We start from the raw sequence: 17,415 nt of genomic DNA on the forward strand, positions 1-17,415 counted from the left end.
CTTAAATTAGACTTTAAGTAATTATTTATCTTGCATGTATGCATGCCTAAGCGTGTGCTTATTATTTCTTTCTTGCCTTCTAAATTTAGAAGTCTTAACTCTTTAATTAAATCTACGATTTAATTTATTCGGCGTCTTGCCGAACTGTTCGGGTAAAATATATTCCAGGATTAGTTTCTTTAAGTATCTTGAAACTTACTTGGACTATTAAAAGTCTCGTCTAATTATTTACTGAATACAATTTCAATGCGGCTAAATAAATTTCTTTTAATCTGTGGTTTAAGGAATTGCTCCCATTATACTTTGAAACTCTAAGATAATGGCTCCAAATAAATCCCTAGGCCAAGCTAGGAAATTTATTTAACCTGGCCCAGAGTATTGGTTCCTTAAGCTCTTTTTCGGCCCAGTTCCCTTCTTTTTTTTTTACAACTTTTGGCCCAATTGTAATTTAAATTGCAGAGGCATAAATACTAATTTTTTCTTTATCTCCTTGACCCAATAGCAAATACAATCAGCACAATCGATGCTTCTCTCTCAAATGTCTGCAATTTGCATCAAGGAGGAAAACCCCCAAATCGGTCCCTCTCTCTAATCTCATCCCTCACTTTTATTCTTCCCGAAATTTATCAATATCCCTTCCTACATCAGAGGCGGCGCCTCCATTCGCTTCGCGTCGGCAGGAATCTCACTGATGCTGCTCACATCGTCGAGGTCGGACAATACTGCCGCTGTCCGTCACTCCTCAACGCCGACGTGCGCCACCTCGCAGCCCGGCCCTCTGTCGCCACTGATTCGTCGCTGCCCCGTGGTGATCTTTGGCTCCGTCGTTACTCGGCTTCCGCCGGACAGCCTTACGCTCTATGCTACGTCCCTTATCTCTTTCTTATTCTTTTAAAGCTTGGTCTGTTAGACCTTGTGTTCTTGGGCAGTAGCTATGTTTGGAGCCTTTTGATTGTGGTGATTTAAGGTTGTGATCTAGGTGAGAAATTCCCTATGGGCTACACTATTCTTTTTTTTTTACTGACTGTTATGGTTTGGTTAGGCATTGGCTCACAAAGATCATATCTTTGGCTATTGATGTTATTCTATGACTTTATGAGTGGTCATGCTTCTATGATTCTAAGTTCTTGACTATTTATAGTGCATTCTCTAAATGATGCAAGAGTGTGTTGTGGGGTTACCTACTGAGAATGAGGCTGTGAAGGGTTGAGGGATCTCTGGCCGAGCTTAACACGAGTTTTCCTGGTTTGCTATGCTGCTGAAACTTCGTTGATATGTGAGGGTTTCTGCCAGTTGAGATCTCTGATTTGTGTTTGTTATTATTACTTGTTCACTTAACCGTTGTATTGATGAATTTCTTGCTGGTATGTGGATGAGACTTGAAGAATATGGAGGGCTGTCTATATAGAGGAGAGGGTGTACTCGTTAGCTTCAGATTTGGGCAACTTTATTCTTGTTGTATCTTGCAGTCCCTTTAACTGCATTTGGCCTTTTTTTTTGTACTGCTTGGTACCTTGTTTGTTTATAGAAGTTGTCCCTTGTGGCACCTTTAACTGCATTTGGCTTTTTTTTTGTACTGCTTGGTACCTTGTTTGTTTATAGAAGTTGTCCCTTGTGGCAGGTGCACAATGAAGGTGCAGAGGCTGTTGACTGAGGTCTGCAAGATGGTTAACTGAAACTCTGCAGCTGAAGCTCTGCAAAGCTGCTGCAGTTGTGCCCTTTTCTTGCCTTGTAGCGGCTGGACATGGGCTGGAGATGTGCAGGAGTTGCACTATTGCAGGCTGTCCCAAATGGTGAGCCTTTCGTACTTCTCCCGGAGTGGTCCCGCTGTTCTAGGCCTATAGGCTGATCGGGAGCCGTGGTGGGTGCGGTTTGAGATCGGGAGACGAAGGCCCAAAATTAGCATTTCCAAAAATGTAATAGAATAGTGTCTTTCCCCTTTTTTTCTCATGTGCTTACTGTTTCCTTTGTTCTCTTTGAACATTTGTAATCTTAGACTTTGCTTGAAATAATAAAATGTTGTGTTACTCAAGAAATAAACATTCTTTCATTCTTTATCAAATTTCTAGTATTTATTTCATAATTCTCTAGAAATTAGATCTCGGCTATTACAAAGGCGCGAGCAATCGACCATTCTTTGGATTATTAAATCGGTAACTCTAAACCGTATTATTCATGTTTTACGATTTATATTCTTTAACCATGAATTATTTGCATTCTAGCAAGCAATTCTGTGTTAACATGTGAATAGATTAATCCCATATTCCGTCAAATAGATTCTACGTCTAATTTATTTGTTTTGTACAAGTCTTCCGCTGTGCAATGGGCATCAAAGTACCCCAGCAATTAGTATCAGAGTCAATTTTTTACTCTGATTATGTGGATTAATTTCATGTGAATTGCTTGAATGCATGATTTTCTTCATTGCGTGGTTGTTATTTTTCGAATAATATGCATGACGTATGAACGAAGAATCCGATAGTTGCGTGAACTTGTTTATTGTCCGTTTTGAACAATTTGGGAGAATTAGTTCTTCCTTTTGTAATCATTACATGGAATTATTTCAATATGTCAATACTTGTTCATGTTTGTCGTGCGTGAATTTGGATTTTGACAAAATATGGTTGTTCATGCCATTTTTTGGTATCTATTCACTGCTGTCCGTGAGTCGTGTGGCCCAGGACGGTGGTTTGCACGTGTGCAGCGCCAGCGGCTGCTGATACAGCTGGAGCAGCAGCGTAGACAAGCTGTGGTCCTCGCGAGTCCAAGGGAAGCAGCGGGACAACGACACGGTGGGGAGGCTGCGCAGCAGCGTGCAGCGACGTCTTGGGCGATCTGCTGCGAAACCGGGCAAATCTTTCACGACCGCCCTTTCTAGGGTTAATAAATGTGGGTGGTCGCGACTAATGTGAGTTGACGACATATTAAATATTCAAATAATGGAGGGATAATCAGAGTAATGTCTTAATAATTAAATCCAATGACAACAAATTATCATCATTTATAATTCAAGAGTAAACGGGGTTCAGAACATAATGGAGAAAAATAGTCATAATTCAGCGAAAGCGTTCAAGAGAAAGAGTGACGTCATATATGAAGACACGACGACACTCGGAATTCAAATAATAACCAGCAAGACTTCAATATAAGCTCAACATCACCCAGCTCATCGTCGCTCAACCTGCACATAGGGAAAACACATGTAGGGCTGAGTATTATAAAACACTCTGTGGACTTATGCCGAAAACACAGTTATCAAAAGTATTATATTTATCATGTCATTGTCAAATAACCATCGGGGTTTTAGCTTTAGAAAGGCCCGAGTGTCACGACCACAACTCCCTAGTATTAGTGAGTGTAGCTATTTCGCAACTAAATTAAACTCATTGGTTATAAGCTTGTCATAAGGAAGTACTTAATTCAAGGAAAAACGTCTTAGAGTGAAAAGGGACAACCAAATCGAAATCAGAGTAATTAACCAGGTGCGTTGTCTTGCTAGAACAATTCTTAAACATGCAGAGGAAGGTTCCAAGACAAAGTTTTATGTATGGAGACATATTAAATCAACTACCTAGCTACTTATTAATAAGGCTCTCCCAACACCTTCTCGCTCCGATCACGATCAACCTGCACGTTAGGAAAAAACAAACATGCAGGGCTGAGTATTTGATATACCCCGTGGACTTAGTGCCAAAAACAGTTCTTATTTAGTTGTCAGTCATACTTGAATGATCGTGGGCTTTTTGTTTTAAATAAATCCTCGGTCACTAAATCCTTTATCATTTCATAGATTTGACTGCGCAGTCACATAACATACCATATCTGATCTTGTGTGAATTCGATTTGCGACCCTACTGGGACCCGAATTCGATTTAACATGATTGACATAGCAATAAGTAGGTAATCATAAACAAAACATGGTATGACATTTTTCATAGCCTAAAGGAAACTTAAATTCCAATGCCTTATTTATTTAGGGCAGTGGCCCAAACTTAAAAGAACCCGTGGCTCAAATGGTTGAAGTAAAAAAGTCCAACCCTTATTTCTTTATTTAACTCCCTGGCCCAATTTAATTTATATAAGGCGTGGCCCAGTTCCATTTCAAGAAGAAGAAAGCCCAATTCAATTTTTTTAAACAAAACAAAGGCCCAACAGAATTTAAAAGAAAAATGGCCCAAATCTGAAATTTTACTCCCTCCCGTCGCCCTCTCTCTCTTTTTCCCTCTTTCCCATTTTTTTTTTCCCAAATCTTCAAAACCCTAGCCGCTCTCCCTTCCTCGGCGTCGGTCGTCGCTCGCCGGGCCGCCGTACACCGCCAGGCGCCTCTTCCGTCGCTACCGAGTTGCCGACCCTCTCACCGCGTCGGCTCCGTCGCCATCGGAGCAGAAAAGGAGCATCGCCCCTCGGGGAGGCCGCCGTCGAGCCTGACTCGGCTGCTGCCCGGCGTGCTTCGAGCCGCTCTTGCCATCTCCGGCTGCTTCCGCCGTCTCCGGCGCTGACTCATACTTATGAGATGAGTTTTTCCTATCTTAAGCCTACTTTAGCTTACTTATTATGCAGATTGCAACTTTGAAAATTTTCCTTACTTGTTGAAAGTGGTTTAGTTGCTTATTGGAAGGTGCTTATAGATCGACACTTGGCTGTGATTGTTGAGCTTTAAGCTATAGGAGTTGCTACTGTTAGGCTATTGGCTTTTGGTATTTTATGCACTACTTGAGTTGCTGAGATTGAGTGGAAAAGGCATCCAAACCTCCTTATACTAGTTTCTTTCCATTGGTTTATTTGGAAATTAGCATGCTAAATGAGGTCTCTATGTTGTGGTGCCTCTAAGTGATGTTGTGGTTCATGCTTGAGTTTGAGGAAGAAAAGAAAAGAGTGTGAAGGTTACCTTCTCGCACCACTCTGGTGTCTGCTTTTAGCTTCAGTCTCTCTCGCTCTTTACTTCACTAAATTGCAATGGTTTGTGGTGGTGGAGGGCAAGGCCGATGGCGTCACACATATATATAGGGAGTGAGTAACTGAAAGCCTACAAGGCTGCTCATGCGTGCAGAAAGTGGGGTCCTTAGGCTGATCATGTGGTGGCTATTTCTACTGCAATAGTGCAGGGTGTGTACTCGTGCATTAAATGTTGTTCCATCCTCATTTGTTACTCTACTGTAGTAGCCTTATTCCCTTGTCCCTTGCATCATTCTCCCTGAGTTTTTGGTACGATTTTGCAGGTGACTGGGCTCTGCAAATTAGTTAACTGAACTCTGCAGCTGGAGTGCTGCATATGTGAGTTTTTCTTGGACTGAAACAGCTGGACCAGGGCTGGGAGTGCAGGTTGTTGCACTCACGGAGCCAGAAAATTACTCCCTCCGTTCCACGTTAATAGAGGCGGAACTTTTGGGCACGGAGTCTAAGAAATTGATGTTTAGTGAGTTAAGTGGGTGTGTAATAAAGTAGATAAAGTGATGTGATGAGTGTCTTTTACTTTTTAAATTATTATTAATACTATTGTTGTAATGCTTTTTTTTTCTTCTCTAACTCATAAACTGAAGATAAATTCGATAATTTAAATGTTGATGTTGAGAATTAAATATTGCATTTTGGAATTAAATGCAACTTTACGCATAAAATTAATCTGAAGGCAACGTTTGACAAATTAAATGTTGGATCTTTTCATTTCTCCATAAAACAAACAATAAATATTTTTGTCTTTACAATTTGGAATTCCAAAAAAGTGGCGCCAACATTGAAATTGAAAACAATGAATGAACCACATCAATTTTAGCCTAAAAATGTGGCGTCAACATTGAAATTTCAACTCTGGCGCCACTTAATGCTATAAATACTCCCAAAGCGCTTCATTGAATGCAAGTACTCCATCTCTACACCAGCCACTTACATTTCCAAGTCCATGCAGCAATAAATCCACATTGTAGGCAGCAATAAATCCATCTCTACCTCTGTTGTGCTGCTGCAATGGCAAGAACTGAGTATTCCTCAGAATTTAAGAACCAAGTGGTTCAATTCATCATTGGAAAGTGCGTCAACGGAGTACCACCCCGTGGCACATTGAAGGAAGCTCAGTTGAAGTTCAAAATTTGTCGTCAAACCACAACGAGGTACTGGAACGCTGCGAAGAAACAACAAGCAAAGGGAGAAGTTATTCAGTTGGTGAGTCAAAGAAAAATGAGAAAATATCCTAAGAAAATTGTTTTAGATATTGAATTACTCAAAACCATTCACTTTACCAAGAGGAGCAATTTACTTAGCCTGTCAAATGCTCTTAAATGCTCCAAAACAACTGTTTGGAGATGGGTACAAGCAGGCCTCATTAGGCCTCATACTTCGGCCATTAAGCCCAACTTAACAGCTGATCATATGCTACTGAGATTGAGATTCACATTGCAATCATTAGAACTGGATAGAATTTTGAACAGAATCATGTTCAGGAACATGGATAACACCGTCCATATTGATGAAAAATGGTTTTACATCACTCAAGGTAGCCAAAGGTTCTACCTTGCACCTGGTGAGGCAGAGCCCCACAGAACATGTAAGAACAAGAAGTTCATATCGAAGATTATGTTCATGTGTGCAGTGAGCAGACCATTGTTTGGTCAAAATGGAGAAGTATTGTTCGATGGAAAAATTGGCATTTTTCCATTCACTAAACAGGTTGCAGCACAAAGAACAAGTAAGAACAGGGTTGCTGGAACAATGGAGACTAAACCAATTGAAAGCATAACAAAGGAGGTCACCAAGCAATGCTTGATCAACAAGGTAATGTATGCACTTTATAAATGCAGTTAATATATGCACATATAATTTGCATTCAAGCTTGCCTATATCTTGAACACACCAGATAATGTATTGCAAATATGTGCACTTATGTCTTAAATGCATGCATTTCATGTCCACCCACAGATCATACCTGCTATCTTTGAGAAATGGCCAGAGGGGGCAAGTAAAAGAATAAGGATACAACAAGACAATGCAAAGCCACACATCAAAGACACTGACCCAGACTTTAAGGTTGCTGCACAGCAACATGGATTTTCCATGTCACTTGTGCAGCAGCCACCATGCTCTCCAGACACCAATGTTAACGATTTGGGATGGTTCAGAGCGATACAGTCACTACAAGTGCAGACTGCATGCAAGACTATTGATGACTTGATTAAAGCTGTGGAGAAATCATTTCATGATTTATCTCCACAGACTTTAGACAATGTTTTTCTGTCTTTGCAAAGTTGCATGGTAGAAATTCTCAAGGTTAAGGGCCAGAATAGTTACAAGGTCCCTCATCTAGGGAAGAATAACCTAAGGAGGAACGCACAACTGCCCAAGAATCTAGAAGTGTCATTGGAGTTGGTCATGGAAACCATTGCATATTTAAAGCAAAAGGGTTGTTTTGAAGGACTTGAGATAATTACTCAAGCATTAGGTGTGGCTTTCCTATAGTAGATGGAAAAAGGTAGAAGAAGATATGGTGGATTTTGGTTTTTGACAAAGATGAAGGAAGGGCTATCTATATTTTGTAAAAGATGTCTGCTGGTTTTTGTACAAGTTGGCTGTAGTTTTTTTGTAAAAGCTAGTTATAGTTTGTTGTAAAACCTGGCTGTAGTTGTGCATGGATGATGCATTTGCTATATGTACCGAATGCACATGTCATGCATATTTTAAATGCAACATATAATGAATGATATCAATCCAACTCACTAACAAGAGGCACATCCACTCAACAACGACACAATTAATTCATGAATAGGTCTGGGATATAAGGGGATTTCTCAAACGCTTTGTATCCTGAAATTGGTCTTCTAATTTCGAATTGACAGTACATTCTGCTCCAATAAACCAAATCTGTCTCATAAACAACCACAAAATGCACACACAATCCAACAATGCAACAATCAGAGATAAATTACTCCAATAATGCAACAAACTGAGATTACTCCAACAATGCAACAATCAGAGATTATATTACTCCAACAATAATAGTACAGACACTTCCAAGTTCACACATATCCAGAAACCACAAAAAACCACTACACAACATACACCATATCCAACAACTAAACAAAAGCCAAAATAGAAAAATCTCACCAATAGAACGAGTAGATCTCATCTGACTATGGATCCAAGCAATTCTTCTCGATGAGTTCGTTCACCTCACGGTTTGCCTCAGCAACACATCTCTCCTAAAGGGCTTTGTCAGCATCAGAGATGAAAAATCGTCTCTTAAACTTTTCTTCAGACCCTATACAGTCAAAGTCAGAGCTTGTGTCACCTTCGCTACCTCTAGCCTCAGTGTCATCGCCGCCTCTGACTCACCTCCGGCCTCAGTGGAGTCGCCTTCGCTGATAGCTACTCCTTCTGTGTCAGGAGCACCGCCTTCACCGCCACCTACAGAAGAAAGGCAACGAATTGAGAGAGAGAAGGGTGGCGAATAAGGAGGGGCGGCGCCGGATTACTCACCTACGGTTGGATTTGTTCAAAAAGAGGGAGTGGAGGAGGCGGGTTTCACATCTAGGGTTAGAGATGAAGAGAGGGATAATGAGAGAAAAGGGAGGCGGCGAAATGAGCTGAAAGTTAGGGTTGGAGGATTTTTTATTTTTAAATTGTATAATTAGGGTAGTTAATTGTAATAAGGGATGCTAATTAATTTTGACTAAAAACTCATTAAAATGCCTAATTCTTTCCTTATATGGAAACGACTCTATTATCTTGGAATTTCCCGAAATGGAAAAATGACTCTATTAACGTGGAACGGAGGGAGTATAAGAGGAGGGGCAGAAATATTATCATATAAATAAATAAATATTAAAATAAAACAAAATATATTATATTATTACATGTATAGGTACAAGGTGGTGTGTTTTTAGGAGAGGGGCAAATAAATTATTATTTTCTTAAAGAGAAAATTGGGTTTGTAGGCGAGTTTGCCTTTAAAATAACGAAAATTTACCCATTTTGTTATATATTCCATATATGGGAAAAACGCCAATAAAACTTGCATGTCTATAAGTAAAAACGCCAATGGTACTGGCGTGTCTATAAGTAAAGACGCCAACACAGTTGGCGTTTTACGATGCCTTCGTATTTTGCTCGTATTTTCTCCAAATACAGTTAAGTTAAAACACGCTAACTAGGTTAGCGTATTACGTGATAAAACGCCAACAAAGTTGGCGTGTTTAATTATAGACGCCTATGGAATTGGCGTGTTTAAGTTATAAAACGCCATATAGGTTGGCGTTTTTAAAAAAACGCCAATATTGTCGGCGAGTCTTTACAGAATGTTGCATTCCGTCGTGGAAAAACGGCCAAAAATTCTCCAAGGTATACGCGCCAGTGCGATTGGTGTGTTTCATAAAACCGCCAGTTTTGTAGGCGTGTTTTAAAGAACGCCAACTCCGCCGGCGAGTCTATATAGAATGTTGCATTCCGTCGTGGGAAAAAAGGCCAAAAATTCTCTCCAGGTATACACGCCATTGCGATTGGCGTGTTTTCCTAAAATACGCCAGCCATGTTGGCGTGTTTTAAAAAACTCCAACTCTGTCGGCGAGTCTATACAGAATGTTGCCTTCCGTCATGGAAAAAAAGAACAAGAATTCTCCAAGTTATACACGTCATTGAGATTGGCGTTTTTGGTCACACTATATAACACGCCAAATTTGACAGCGTCTTTGGTCAGACTGGTTGAATGAAATTGCAAGTTTCCGTTTTTCATCCCGATAAATAAGTATAACAAGAGGATGTATCAAATTATCAACATAAATAAGTTTAAAAAGAGGATGTATCAAATTACTAATATAAAGAGTTCAACTCAATGAAAAAACACGAATATCAATTGCATCATCAAATACAAATAGTTGGGGTTTAGTTTAATCATCTCGCCGTTTTCGCATAAACATGCCCCGTATCCCCTTCCCAATTCTGGATGTAGACCTTCGGATCCTAGAGGGAGGGGTATCTTGAACAACAACGTTCTCTAGATCCACCTTAAAAAAATCATCTCGCACAGACGACCGCGGTGGAGAAGCGTGGACATCACTGAGGCCAATATCTTCTCCTGTACCACCGGTGTGGCTGATAGAATGTCGGTCTCGAAGTGCAGATCTAGGTGGAGGTGGATCCACAAAATCGTCATCGGAGTCATGTACTAACTGAGATGACGACTCTCCGTAGGCAGTTTTCTTCTTGGTTCGTCGTTTTCCCTTTTGCCTCACGGGGACGTCCATGTCCATTGCAGAACGCTGGGAAGGACGGTAGTCCATCAGCTCAGCCTCACCGGATATCTGCAGTCCATCTTCAACCATCCTCGAAATGGTTTCCAAAGCCGGATGTTCTGACATATCTTGGCCACTTAGAAAGTGGCGTATGTTGTGAAGCGTCTCCACCTACAATTTTCAAAGTTAATTACATATCATAATATGAATTGAAAAAATTAATAGTTTTTGCAACTTACCGCGAAGTTATGAGAAGATGTCGTTTCGTGGAAGCCCTCTTCAGCATGCACGCCAGGTTTGGTTAAATACACCACAGTTATTTGGCGAAACCAATTCATATATTCATCGGTTGCAGTAGGCTCCATTGAGTACTCCAAATCACTCCACACCACGTTCTCCCTATTATCCCAAGCCTGTTTATGATTGGCGTGCCACTCTGCCCAATTCCAGCCAGATTTGCCACGTCGATCCTGTTTCGCAAAATCAGTTCCATGGAACCGGTCTGTAGAAACCAGATACAAGCAACGCAGCAATACTCCCAGAACTTGTGATTAGAACCGAAGATTGAAGAAAGTGAAGAGAAAAGATTGATTTCTTGGAGAAAACCTTAATTTGTATTCTCTTATTGAAAGTGTATCAGAAAACGTTGATTTTAGCTAACACAGCTCAATCAAGCATTTATACAAGCTAAAGCATTTAAAGAATGAACAAGAACTCATTCTAGAAATCGGTTTCAACCGCTACTAACAAAAACTAACTTCAACGGCTAGTAGCCGTTAGTTTTATCTAACTTTCTAATGCTGACTTCAAGCTGATCTCGTATTGTGTTATCCATCCAATCTTCACGTGGACCTCCATTGCTTTGAGTAGCCTTATATGATAACAATCTCCACCTAGGCTTCAAAGCAAAATATCAAGACTTCATCGGATGTAGACCAATTAATCTGCAACAATCATGAGCTTGTCTCGGCTCAATGGTTTAGTAAGCATGTCTGCCGGATTATGGGCAGTGTCAATCTTCAGCACCCTCACCTTGCCATTCTCCACCTCATCCCTTATAAAATGCAGCCTCACGTCTATATGTTTGCTGCGTTCATGAAACTGAGGGTGTTTGGCAAGACATAGAGCTCCATTGTTGTCACAATACACTGAAACCCCATCCTGTTCTACTCCGAACTCTGAGACAAGTCCCATCAGCCACTTGCTCTCCTTTACTGCGGATGTAAGTGACATATATTCAGCTTCAGTGGTGCTCAAGGCCACCACACTCTGTAAACTAGACTTCCAGCAGATTGCAGTGCCATATAAAGTGAAAATATAGCCAGTTTGTGACTTCCTTGTATCCACATTTGCTGCATAATCAGAGTCACAATACCCAACTAATGGATCCTCACCTGTATCACCTCCTCCAGAAAACAACAAGCCCAGGTTATCTGCTCCACCCAGATACCTCAGACTCCATTTCAAAGCACTCCAGTGCTGTCTGCCAAAGTCCTGCATAAACCGGCTGGTCACACTTATAGCATGTGCTATGTCTGGTCTGGTACACAACATGAGGTACATCAAGCTCCCAACTACGCTGGAATAAGGAACTGACTCCATCTCCTTCCTTTCTTCCTTAGATTTCGGTTTCTGTTCATTACTTAGCTTGATGTCCATAGGCATTGGTATGGATGTGCCTCTCATGTTTTCCAACCTGAACTTCTTTAAAGCTTTGTGGATGTAATCTGTCTGAAATAGCCACAGCTTCATATTGGCCCTATCTCTGATAATATCCATTCCTAAGATCCTTCTAGCACATCCAAGATCCTTCATCTCAAAGTCTGCACTGAGTTGAGCTTTAACTTTGCAGATTTCGTTCATGCTGTCACCAGCCAATAGCATGTCATCCACATACAATAGTAGGTAGATGGGACTCTTGTCTTTCTGCCTCTTTACAAATACACAACTATCATACAAAGATCTTGAGAAGCTAAACTTTGAGAGACTCTCACCAAACTTCAAGTACCACTGCCTACTTGATTGTTTGAGTCCATAAATGCTCTTCTTGAGCATGCACACCTTATGCTCTGATCCAGGAACTTCAAACCCTTGGGGTTGAGCCATGTATATGGTTTCCTCAAGGTCCCCATTCAAGAATGCTGTCTTCACATCCATCTGCTCTAACTCCCAACCCTTTGCAGCAGCTACTGCCAATAGCACTCTTATAGAGTTGTGCTTGACAACTGGTGAGTGTATCTCATTAAAATCAACTCCTTCAACCTGATTGTAGCCCTTTGCAACAAGTCTTGCCTTGAATCTAACATTAGAAGGATCTGCAGACTCCAGCTTCTTTTTGAACACCCATTTGCATCCAATCACCTTTCTAAATTCTGCCTTCTCAACCAAGACCCAAGTTCTGTTGCTCATCAAAGACTCAACCTCCCCCTTCATTGCTCGAATCCATTGATCCTTTTCTGGACCATTTACGGCCTCAGTATATGAACCAGGCTCAGATGCTTCCATTTCTTCAGCAATGTTAAGAGCATAATATAACAACTCATAGTCACTGAATCTAGCAGGTGCCTTAATTGTCCTCCTTGGCCTATCTCTGGCCAATATGTGCTCTTGTGTAGCATCTTTCTGAGGCACTTCTTCACCAAGATCAGTTTCAATATTATCTTGAGATGCTCCACCTGCTTCATCAGTTCCTTCATTCACATTCTGAGATAGGACACCCTCTGACTGCATCATGGAAGGCCCAAAACTGATGGGACTCTCTGACTGCTCATCACTGCTAGCTTTACTCAGAAATGGCATGTTATCTTCCAAGAATTTAACATCACGGCTAATCAAGATTCTCTGCTTTCCAGCCTCAGTACACCACAGCCTGTACCCTTTGACCCCTCTCTCATATCCAAGCATAACACATTGTAAAGCTCTAGCATCCAACTTTCCTTGTTTAACATGTGCAAAAGCTTTACAGCCAAATGGCTTTAGGATTGAGTAATTAGGAGTGGAGCCATACCACTTTTCATCCGGGATAGAACCTCCTATAGCCGATGAAGGACATTTGTTGATCAGGTAAGCGGCAGTGGTGACAGCCTCTGCCCAGAATCTTTTATGAATTCCAGAAGAAGATAGGAGACATCTTACTCTCTCAAGCAAAGTACGGTTCATCCTCTCTGCAACCCCATTTTGTTGAGGGTTTGCAGGGACTGTTCTGTGCCTTCTAACTCCATTCTCACTGCAGTAAGCATCGAACTCTCTGGACAGATACTTTAGTCCATTATAAGTCCTAAGCACCTTAGGCAGAGATCCCTTTTCAGTCTCCATGAGTTTACACCAATTTTTTAATGTGATAAATGCCTGAGACTTATCCTTAAGATAAACACCCATACTTTTCTAGAGAAATCGTCTATGATAGACATATAATACTTTCCTCCACCAAGACTTGTAACTGGAGATGGACCCAGAGGTCTGAGTGAATGTAGTCCAATGGGGCTGTTGAGGAGTGAGTGCCCACTGGAAATGACATTTTCTTGGCCTTTCCTAGCAAGCAATCTTGACATTGCACCAACTTCTCCATGCTACTGGCATTAATAAGCTTCCTCTGAATCAAAGCCTTGAGAGTACCCTCTGCTGGATGTCCCAGCTTGATGTGCCAAGACTGCAGATCTGAGTTTGCAGCTACATGTGCTTCACCCATTATGACATTGGCTTGCAGTTAGTATAAGCTTCCACCCCTATGTGCCATCATTTTAACATCTTGGCCCTTGCATATCCTCATTACCCCATTTTCAGAGACAAAAGAGTAACCCTTCCTCTCAAGAGTTCCCAAAGAAATGAGATTCATCTTCACCTCTGGAATATATCTCACTTGTGTCAGAACCTTCACAGATCCATCCTTGAGTTTAAGCTTGACACTACCAATTCCCATGATAGGGCATGCCTTGTCATTGCCCAATAGAACTGAGCCATTTGTTTTCACCAAATCTTGGAACCAATCGATGTGTGGACAAATATGAAATGAGCACCCGGGGTCCATTATCCAAGAACCCTTGTCTATTCTATCCACAACGTTCATCACCTCTGGGAGATTCTCTTCATCATTGCTGATTTGGTTAGAGTGAGCGTTTCTCTCCTCAGCCTGCTTCTTCTTCCACCCAAAACAGTCCTTTAAATGTCCGGGCTTCTTGCACCAAAAACATGAACGGGACTCCTTCATTCCAGAAGTTTGAACCTTATTATCACCACCCTTCTGTTTCTTGAACTTCTGTTTGGTGAATTTATTGATATTAAGAGACTCAGCAACATTTTCAGAAGGATTGATGCCACCTCTCTGCAATTCCTTAGCCTTAAGCGCTGCATGAACCTCACTGTAAGATATCACCTTGTCCCTTCCATATAAAATAGCATCCCTAAGTTGATCATAGGAATCAAGGAGGGCATTCAAGACCAAGATCGCCTTGTCTTCATCTGCAATCTTTACATCTACTGCCTCAAGGTCATCAACAGATTTGGCAAAATCCTCAAGCTGATCCACGATTGACTTGTCTTCTGTGAATCTGTACTGATACAATCTTCTCTTCATGTAGAGTCTATTAGCCAAGGATTTGGCTAAATAGACTTCATCCAGCCTCTTCAAGATGCCCGCAGCTGTCTTCTCCCCTTGCACTTCACGCAAGACTTTGTCACCAAGACATAGAATAACCGCGCTATGCGCTTTAAGCTGCATCTCATCGAACTTGGCCTGAGCTTTATCATCTAGCGCAGCAGCTCTCCCCTTTCCATCCGATTCATCCGAAGCCAGAACCGAGGACAAGCCTTGCTGCACTAAAACGGCCCTCATCTTCATCTTCCACAAGCCGTAATCGTTCCTTCCCGTGAACTTTTCGACGTCGTGTCTTGCTGCCATCTTCACACCGCTTGATCGATCCAGAGACTTCCCACAGACGGCGCCAATTGTAGAAACCAGATACAAGCAACGCAGCAATACTCCCAGAACTTGTGATTAGAACCGAAGATTGAAGAAAGTGAAGAGAAAAGATTGATTTCTTGGAGAAAACCTTAATTTGTATTCTCTTATTGAAAGTGTATCAGAAACCGTTGATTTTAGCTAACACAGCTCAATCAAGCATATATACAAGCTAAAGCATTTAAAGAATGAACAAGAACTCATTCTAGAAATCGGTTTCAACCGCTACTAACAAAAACTAACTTCAACGGCTAGTAGCCATTAGTTTTATCTAACTTTCTAATGCTGACTTCAAGCGGATCTCGTATTGTGCTATCCATCCAATCTTCACGTGGACCTCCATTGCTTTGAGTAGCCTTATATGATAACACGGTCGACAAGCGGGATATACGGTTGGACAATCCCAAATTGTCGCAACACTCGTTGTGGACAATGTGGCTCAACCATATTCTAGCAAATAAGTGTTGTGATCGACGTCCATATAGGACGACCGGCAACACAAACATCCGGCAGATTTCGCTTGTCATAAGGCATCCAAATAAACTACATATGAAACAAATTTAGTCAAAACAAGTTCAATCAAAATAGCAAACAAACAACAATTTAGGTTGCGTAAATTACTTGATTGGCGGAACCCTAAATCCTGAGTCAGCGCCTCCGCTTCCACAGAGAAAAACCAATCAGCCAAAGATGACATTCAAGAGAAGGAACGGTGGGAGCAACAAGCATGGCCGCGGCCACGTCAAACTCATCCGCTGCTCCAACTGTGGAAAGTGCTGCCCCAAGGACAAGGCAATCAAGAGATTCCAAGTCAGAAACATTGTTGAGCAAGCTACTGTCAGGGATATCCAGGAAGCTTGTGCTTTTGATGGATACACCCTTCCTAAGCTGTATGTGAAGGTGAACTACTGTGTTTCATGCGCCATTCACTCGAAGGTGGTGAGGGTCCGCTCTGTTACTGACAGGAGAAACCGTGAGCCACCACAGCGTTTCAGGCGCCCAAGGGATGACCTTCCTAAACCAGGACAGCCTCCTCGTGTTGGTGGTCCACCAGCTGCTGCCCGCACCTAATTATTTTGCTTGCTTATTTGCTGCTAGACTTCCATGCATTTCTGTTTTTTATGTAGTTTGGTGAAGACATCTGATCAATGGTTGATCTGCAACTTAAGTTTTGAATTTTTTAAAGTTTTGTTACAATGAGACTTTTTATATGAGCAGTCCGCACTGTTTTATGACATAATATACTGTGTTACCATGGCTTTGATTTAAAAACAAAAAAAAATTACTTGATTGGCGTGCATTCTGGAGAACTGATCTCTAAAAGTTTCAATGCAATGTCCGGGTGCTCTTACATAAGAGGCCGGACCAGTCCATCTACAAAATTAAATTATGAGCGAATAACACGGAAATTAATAAAAATATGCTTAAAAAAAGTAATTAGTGAACAACTTACGCGACTGCACGTGGTACGTAGTCTATGGGCACGGGATTTAGCATCTTCGGTCTAATAATTGGGATTCTTGCCCAAGCCCACAGCTGTGACAAAGTAAGAGCTCCCCCGACATCGGTCCTCTTACCAAGTGCAGCTTCACATAGATTGTGGTGCAAGCATGCAACAGTCGCACCACCCCAACTATATCTACCACATTATTCTACATCCATCAAAAATTGAAGGTAGAAGAATGGAATTTTATTACCGGAGGCGTTCGGGATCAGCAGACCACCAAGTAACAGCAGACAATACACACGAGCATGTTGATTGTATATGTACTGGTCTTGTTCATCACCATCCAACTCAATCCTCAGTTGATTAGATAAGCTTGTCTGCTTCCATGTCATTTCTTTCAAATCAACTGCATCTGGAATAAAGCCAAGAAAATCCAGACAAACGTCCTTCCAATAGTTGACATCCTTAGTGGGGATGTAACCCGTCAGAGCATCACCGTCAGTTTTGAGGCCCCATAAGACCTCCACGTCTTCTAAGGTCACAGTCGCTTCACCGACTGGAAAGTAAAACGTGTGGGTCTCTGGCCTCCAACGTTCAATCAATGCGGTGATAAGATGGTGGTCAATGTCTTTCGGTTTACCACACCTTAAAATCCCGCCGAACCCCATCCCGTCTATAACCGCCAAAACACGAGGATGTATGGGAACATCCCATATGATTCCTTCGTATCTTCTGCAGCGTACGTCTTCTGATGACACTCCTGCCCATATGTTATTAGAGACGTGTTGTCTCTG

General features: G+C 41.5%; 2 protein-coding genes and 3 long non-coding RNA genes across 5 annotated transcripts; 4 read left to right on the forward strand and 1 right to left on the reverse strand.

Moving 5' to 3' along the window:
- The first annotated feature begins 327 nt into the window (after nt 1-327).
- On the forward strand, nt 328-2,036 carry LOC121769155. Its single transcript, XR_006043477.1, has 2 exons — nt 328-1,276; nt 1,622-2,036. It is a non-coding gene; the product is annotated as an uncharacterized LOC121769155 (long non-coding RNA).
- Nucleotides 2,037-2,981: 945 nt separating this feature from the next.
- On the reverse strand, nt 2,982-4,063 carry LOC121769223. Its single transcript, XR_006043510.1, has 2 exons — nt 3,572-4,063; nt 2,982-3,181 (listed from the first exon to the last, which is right to left on the reverse strand). It is a non-coding gene; the product is annotated as an uncharacterized LOC121769223 (long non-coding RNA).
- A 169-nt stretch (nt 4,064-4,232) lies between these two features.
- Nucleotides 4,233-5,579, forward strand: LOC121769222. The gene is made up of 2 exons (XR_006043509.1): nt 4,233-5,106; nt 5,220-5,579. It is a non-coding gene; the product is annotated as an uncharacterized LOC121769222 (long non-coding RNA).
- A 385-nt stretch (nt 5,580-5,964) lies between these two features.
- On the forward strand, nt 5,965-7,449 carry LOC121766924. Its single transcript, XM_042163152.1, has 2 exons — nt 5,965-6,768; nt 6,913-7,449. Exons 1-2 carry the CDS (start codon nt 5,965-5,967, stop codon nt 7,447-7,449), a joined length of 1,341 nt encoding a protein of 446 aa, XP_042019086.1.
- An 8,371-nt stretch (nt 7,450-15,820) lies between these two features.
- On the forward strand, nt 15,821-16,414 carry LOC121767319 (40S ribosomal protein S26-1-like). The gene has a single exon (XM_042163564.1). The coding sequence runs from the start codon at nt 15,865-15,867 to the stop codon at nt 16,243-16,245; it is 381 nt and encodes a 126-aa protein (XP_042019498.1). The 5' UTR covers nt 15,821-15,864; the 3' UTR covers nt 16,246-16,414.
- Nucleotides 16,415-17,415: the final 1,001 nt, after the last annotated feature.

This window comes from Salvia splendens, chromosome 15 (genome assembly GCF_004379255.2).
Source record: "Salvia splendens isolate huo1 chromosome 15, SspV2, whole genome shotgun sequence".
In the NCBI taxonomy this organism is placed as follows: Eukaryota; Viridiplantae; Streptophyta; class Magnoliopsida; order Lamiales; family Lamiaceae; genus Salvia; species Salvia splendens.